This window comes from Leptinotarsa decemlineata, unplaced genomic scaffold (assembly GCF_025532065.1).
Source record: "Leptinotarsa decemlineata unplaced genomic scaffold, Ldec_3_MD MMD2_tig00000008_RagTag_RagTag, whole genome shotgun sequence".
Classification (NCBI taxonomy): domain Eukaryota; kingdom Metazoa; phylum Arthropoda; class Insecta; order Coleoptera; family Chrysomelidae; genus Leptinotarsa; species Leptinotarsa decemlineata.
Window position 1 is genome coordinate 8,604,985 of NW_027412537.1, and position 6,782 is coordinate 8,611,766.

Genomic DNA, 6,782 nt, shown 5'->3' on the forward strand with positions numbered 1-6,782 from the left:
CGAAACGTCGTGACGTAACTTGGTTTGAAATCTTTTAATTTTTATTTTTCATTTTTTGTTAATATTTTTTAATTTTTTTAATTTTCAGCTTGTATTAATATTTCAATTTTTTATATTTTTTGGTGTTGCTTGTATGTTATTTCTATGTAATTTCAGTTTTTTGTTTAATAAAATTGTTAGTTTTTACTTCATTTTTTCAATTTTTTACAGATTCTTTCAGGGATTTCAAATCAATTTATATTATATTAGACAATGGAAGTCCGAACTGATGAAATATAACACGAAACATTGTCAACCACCTTCAAAGAAACGACCTTGAAATGGTTGAAAATGACTAGAATGAAGCGCCATAAGAAAAATCATGGGATTTTGAACCAGAATCTCCAATTTCACTAAATTCCCTTTTCAACCAGATCACTTACTTTCAGGTGAGCACTGATGATGACATAAGTCGAAAGCGCTTTGCAAGAATTTTAATATATTATACACTTTAATACAAAACCTCTTCGATTCATTAATTCAAATAAGTGTATTCAGCTTTTCCAAATCCTTTTAGAATCTGTATAGCTCAAATACTGTGGAGGCACCAAAACCTTTGGTATGGAACGAGATTGGGAAAGTGGTCTAAAAGAAACCTTTATAAAGGATCCGTCCGAGAAGAGAACCGAAGAACTGCTTCAACGGAACAGGAATCGGCACTGTCCATTGAAAAGACACCTGAACAAAATAGGGCTGTACAACAGATACCTTAGCTGCAGGCAATGCAACAAAGAGATAGAGACAGCTCGTCATATTTTATGTGAGTGTGAGACTTTGAATTCATGTACGAGCCAAATTGTGTCCAGAAGAATATGAAAAAACTTCCAGCAAGATACCTGTATAGACTACTACAGGAAACAAGATTGTTAGAATCTGTGTCCTAAAAAGATGGGAGGGAAAACGCAATAAGCCCTTGGAGATGCAGTGCAGTGAAGTCAGACAGAAAAGAGAAAAAAAAACAGTGATGTTCAGTTACCCACGTTTGGGAAGGTTGCTGTGGGCATCTAGCACAGTATGCCATATGATCCACAGATACAATTCCAGAGCTACACATTCCCTCCTGGATGGCTACAGGAAACCTAAGAGGATCAGGAGAAACTAGGTATATTTCGTAGAGTTTAATAAGTGTGAGCCACAATAAACCTTTGCGAGTTGCAGTGGAAGCTCGTATAGACCCACTTGCCACCTTCGAAACCAATGAGTCATAAGAAAATTAATCTGTTTTCATACGATACATATTTCATATTATAACACTAGCTCACTGTGTAATACCATCATGAAGAGACAACTTTCATATTTCTGTAAAATAATCTTACAACAGATTCAACATATATTTTAATGTTTGTGATTGTGGTTACAATCATTAATCTACAATAGAATAATTATCAGTGAAACACTGATAACGAAATATGAACGACAGGGTGTCACGTAAGACCAACTGAAGAGAAACAGAAAGAAAATAAGTATTCCAATATTGAATCAATGTATTGAAATTCCTTGTAACAAAACTCTCAGATGTGCATAACCTAAACGTCAAATCAACATTGAATACTTCTGCTTAATAACTAATATTACATAATAGTTTTGGTGAATATTTTTATAAAAATGAAAATTATTGAATCTTATGAGAAGAAATTATAACAGACCACCATACAAAAAATACAACTGCCCTGTACTTAAGTCTAACGTTCAATTTGTACATCGATACAAAATTAATCCAAGAGACTAGAACATAAATCATTTGACTGGTTGTTTGAACCTCTCTAGGCGTTGCTTTCCCTTCTCGCTTGCTGTCGTTGTTCCATTAGAAGAATTACTGAATCTGGCTTTCCTCTTCAACATCTTTTCTTCGTTTTCTAATCCAGACATCACAGTTGACACAGAGCTGCCAAACCTTTGAGCTCTTTGTTTCAGAACATCAACACTAGTATTCTGCAAGAAAAATTATATGAAGTGAATCTCTAATTTACATCCAACAACACAAACACAGTTTTCACAAGGCAGAAATGCAAAACTTATCTGGACCAGCGTTTGCAAATGAACTGTACATTATACTTCATCTCCTGATAACGCTATCTTAGTTGTTCAAAAAATTTAGGCTATCCAAATGCTATACTTACCACGGCAGTTGAAGTAATACTGGTAGCAGAATTATCACTTTTTCCAAATCGTTCAGCTCTGACAAGTTTCTTTGCATCGGCACTCAAAGTGGAGACTCCAAATTTCTTTGCCCTCATTTCCAATCTCTATAAAAAATATATATATTATGTTTCACAGTGACATACTATTAATTATTCAGCTTACATCTTTTGCAGTAAGATTTGATAATTTAATTATCTTCTTTTCCTCCTTGGGAGGGGATTTTTCAGGCTCCGGTTGCTTTTCTGTCGCTTTTATAGGATCAATAACACTATTATGTCTTGTTAGAACGATTTTCTTGGCAGGAACAGGGGTGGATCCCTCTATTTCCGAAGATTCACTTAGTATTCGTTTCACAGATTTCGGACTTACATCAAAGTCATTTTCCAAAATGGATGATTCGTTTTCTTCTGAATGATCATCATCATCATCCTGAAGTCAAGTAAGTTAATTATAACAAAAAAATGCTGAACCAGGTATAATATTGTTTTTAGAAAAAAATGTATTTTGTATTTTATTTTGTTTGTAACCTTGATATACCACTCGACAAACGTTTTAATATCTGTAACGTGAATAATGGTTATGGTTCATTTTTCGAGGAACTCTTTCCCAGAGACAAACCCATCACAATTGACAGTTATGAAATTTGTGTCACTTTTCAACTTCACTCTTGGTTAACTTTTTTATCACTGCTTTTTTAATTTTTGACTGCTATATTTCAACAATTTATTCATTATAATCAACCCTTCTGAAATTGAAAATTGCAGTCGAGATTTGGTTTACTCTGTGATCTATGAAATGAACATTCGTCCTTAGGGTTTCCACAAAATTAATGTTGCCTTACTATCCATAAATCAGACATATACTTTGATACAAATATAGTTTCCTTACATTCAATAATTCCTCCTCCAGGTCGTCCACGGATTCTGAACCAATAGTATCATTGGTTTTCACATTTTTTTGTAACCTTTCAATGAGTTCATTCTTGTTTCCAGTCGTACTCAATCCTCGCAACTTCAATTCCTTCTTTAAATCTGGAACCTAAAAACCAACACATAACCTCTAAAATTTACAGTCATTTATGATTTATGCACTGGAACACTGCTCAAAACAATTAACTTGCAATAATTTTTATTTGAAGACTGGTCCATTGTTTTACCTTCAGTTTAGTGAAGTCGGTAGAATTTTGTGACAAAGTTGCATCCGCCATTTCCAAAATAACAACAAAATTCCTAACTATTCCGTAATGTCTGTAGTATATATTATGATTATAAATAAAACTTACAACTTACAACATACAGGAAACTACGAAACACGAAACAAACCACTCATGGTGTTTCCATTGGTAAAACTAGTGCTAAGCGACTGCATGATTTATGTTCCGTTGGTAAAGCGAGTGTTAGTTCACACGTTTCATTGGAAAACCAGGTCGATGGTAATTGCACTGAGTGCAACTTTTAGGCACGAGCTCTTCGAGTATTCAGTGAAGAAACAGAAGATTTAATTCTCGGAGTTAGACCTTGACATTTAGTGGCATCTCACTTAAATGATTTTCATTAACTTCAATTTGTCTTAGATACTTGAGAATGTGGTAAAATATCATTATTATTTGAGTAAATTTAGTCGCACATATTTTTCTTTCCAAGTTTTTTGTGCATTCTAAGTTAATATTAAAATCATCTCCAGCAAAGGTAAATTGTCATCGATTGGCATCGATCTAACATCTATCAATTCCATATTAGACGTAAAATTTACATGATGAATAAAAGAAAGCGTAGGTCTACTGTGCCGAAGGGAAGCAAAGACAAAAGAAAACAGATAAATAAAAGAAAACGAAAAATCTGAATTGCAAAGATTTCTAAGATAGTATACTTTCAGAAGCGATTCAGTTTTATCCATTTTTATTCTGTACTGGCAATAATAGCCAGTCTCGATTGGCTTTTGTTTCATCAACGCTTGACATAATATTATCAAAATCACACAATATGATCATCAAGAATCAGGAAAAGTTGTAGTCCCTTGGATTATCTAGCTAATCTAGCAGATTACATCAAAAGGTAGTAGATGAAATTGAGAGAGGAAAAAACACGGTTTACATAAAAGTGACAGCTAGTCTGGATTTAGTGGTTGTGTTATGTAAATACTATGATCAAATGTAGACCAATTGAGAATATTCGAAGCTGCATATTCGAAATGACTTTTATATTCAAACAATCTTCTTTTAACTATCATTGTGAACCAATTATGTGAATGCAATGACTAAACGTAAACTTGATAGTGGTTCCAACTAGATATTAGATTTAACTTGCCGTTGGGACAATTAAAAGCAACCACGGGTGTATCTAGTCAAATAAGAAATCGAGGTCCGCTGAGAGGTCCGGGCATAAATTTCTGAAAGAAAAATAAACTATAACACATCCCTAATCGTTGCTAGTTGAATGGTTCAAGAAAAGGTGCTTTTCATTCACATCGACCGTGGTCAAAAATTGTGATTTCATTTAGTTCAGCTTGTTGTGCAATGTATTGACCATAATCGAACATAGGTCTTCCTTTAGCATGGTGACAATGAGGCACTTGATCTGAAGCTAGAAAAAAATACAGTATAGACTTGAAAATTTCAGTTCTACTAGCTAATTAAATAACTTTAAAAAATACGTTTCAAAATTATCCACGAGCCTGTAGTTTATCAGTTATCTGAAATAATTGTCATAACCGAATCAAATCCTTCGTGGAAATCTATTACAGAAAACTGATATTGTATACACAAATGAAATTTGAAGAGAATTTAAATCTGTTCCGTATTTATCAGTCTTTATCGAGCCATGAATTTTTTTATTTTTCAGTAGACGTTTGGCCAAACTGGATTAAAAAAAAGAGCAATTTCAGTGTTTCGAGGGTATTAGTGCTTGGCTTCTATTCACCCAAGTGGAAAACGGCTACTATCGTGAATGAAAAACTTGTCAAAATCTCTGGCAACACTGGTTCAAAATCAATTTGCGATCGAATGAGCTTTTTCAGGTTATGTGTCAAACTGTGGAATATTTGCAAATATTATACCTATTTAAATCAAATAATGTCAAATAAGAATAATCCTTCACCAGGCGACGGACTGAGATCTGTTAGAACTACCACTTTATTCAGAGCTGTTAATTTTGAATTATATGCAAAACCAGTTGAGTTTCTTTTAAAGAATATCCCAAAATACACCTAAATGATTTGATCTCCACAAAAAGTTTGTGGAGATCAAATCGTTTAGGTGTAGTTTGGGAAATTACTATGGATCTTCATCAAGTAACCGCCGAATCAATCAGAAAATTTTAAAGAATATGTCTCGTCACAAATATATTTTTTTCAGAATGCTGTTATTATGGGGATTGGATTGATAGCTATAGCTGGCTGTACCGGATATATAGCTTATATGCGAAGTAAATATGAGGGACAAGGATATTATGGTGCCATTCAGGAAGACGGAACAGAACATTTTATTAAAAAAAGGTCAAAGTGGGATTAATATTGCTTATATAATTGTATATAGTAGTTTAGAGATGAATTTTCATTTTGTGGCAATGAAGATTGGCTGTAAATTAATTAGGTCAACAATAAAAAAAATTTAATACACTGACCCCTTACTTGGTGAACAATAAAGTTAAATAGCTAGTCAAACCTGTGTTGATTGTAAGTATGCCAGTGAAAAATTGTAGACATATTTTATGATCACTCAAAACTAAGTAAAATCTATTTTAGTTACGAATTTTCTAATGATATCCAACTGTGAAATTATTTGTTGATAATAATAATAATAATAATAATATTTATTCGTTCATAACGATCATAACATGATGACATAGAACAAGTCAATAATAAAAATAAAAAATAAATATGAAACATAAAATAAAATAAAATCTAAATACATAGACAGAAAACCCCGTTGATTGAAACAGTCGATTATATGATTGAAACCGTAGGTACATCAAAATTAAATATAATTATGAACTGAGCCACATTTGGTAATTGTGTTGGCATTCTAATCAACCCATGAAGGCATTAACCAATTATACATTACATAGGATCTTTCAAATACTCATCAACAGAGTAATAGGCTTTGTCAATTAAAAGTTGTTTCACATACTGTTTGAATTCTCTCAGCGACATTTCTCTAACATGAGTTGACAATTTTTTAAATAATTTGATACCCATATAAAAAGGACTTGATTTGGTCCTGGCCAGTCTGTGAATTGGTATTTCCAATAAAGTTGAATTTCTTGTACTGTATTTGTTTCTATTCAATGGAGCAAACAATTGTCTGTCTGATTTTACAAACATCAGTATCTGGTAAATATAAATGCAAGGTAAGGTTAAAATTTTTAGGATTTTGAATAGTTCTTTACAGCTCGTGCGTCTACTTACTCTTTGAATATTTCTGACAGCTCTCTTTTGTAAAATAAACACCTTTTGCGTTTCACTAGATAAACCCCAAGCTGATATGCTATATGAGATTAAAGAGTGAACATGTGCATGATAAAACATAAGTAATACAGATTTGTTCACAATTTTATTAAGTTGATACAGGCAATAGCACATTGGTGATATTTTTTTGCACATTT

The 6,782-nt window shown here is 32.7% G+C and overlaps 2 protein-coding genes across 2 annotated transcripts; one reads left to right on the top strand and one right to left on the bottom strand.

Moving 5' to 3' along the window:
* Nucleotides 1-1,505: 1,505 nt before the first annotated feature.
* Nucleotides 1,506-3,494, bottom strand: Sarnp (SAP domain containing ribonucleoprotein). The gene is made up of 5 exons (XM_023161271.2): nt 3,338-3,494; nt 3,070-3,219; nt 2,344-2,610; nt 2,160-2,285; nt 1,506-1,971 (listed from the first exon to the last, which is right to left on the bottom strand). The coding sequence occupies exons 1-5, from the start codon at nt 3,386-3,388 to the stop codon at nt 1,777-1,779; spliced, it is 789 nt and encodes a 262-aa protein (XP_023017039.2). The 5' UTR covers nt 3,389-3,494; the 3' UTR covers nt 1,506-1,776.
* Nucleotides 3,495-5,160: 1,666 nt separating this feature from the next.
* On the top strand, nt 5,161-5,800 carry LOC111506254 (small integral membrane protein 8). Its single transcript, XM_023161270.2, has 2 exons — nt 5,161-5,350; nt 5,534-5,800. The coding sequence occupies exons 1-2, from the start codon at nt 5,183-5,185 to the stop codon at nt 5,687-5,689; spliced, it is 324 nt and encodes a 107-aa protein (XP_023017038.1). The 5' UTR covers nt 5,161-5,182; the 3' UTR covers nt 5,690-5,800.
* The last annotated feature ends 982 nt before the right edge of the window (nt 5,801-6,782 follow it).

Coding starts and splice junctions, on each gene's coding strand:
- Sarnp (XM_023161271.2), bottom strand. CDS start 3,388: ATGGCGGATGCAACTTTGTCACAAAATTCTACCGACTTCACTAAACTG. Junction 3,220..3,337: donor CCGACTTCACTAAACTGAAG/GTAAAACAATGG, acceptor GTTGGTTTTTAG/GTTCCAGATTTAAAGAAGGA. Junction 2,611..3,069: donor TGGAGGAGGAATTATTGAAT/GTAAGGAAACTA, acceptor ACTTGACTTCAG/GATGATGATGATGATCATTC.
- LOC111506254 (XM_023161270.2), top strand. CDS start 5,183: ATGAGCTTTTTCAGGTTATGTGTCAAACTGTGGAATATTTGCAAATAT. Junction 5,351..5,533: donor TTGAATTATATGCAAAACCA/GTTGAGTTTCTT, acceptor TATTTTTTTCAG/AATGCTGTTATTATGGGGAT.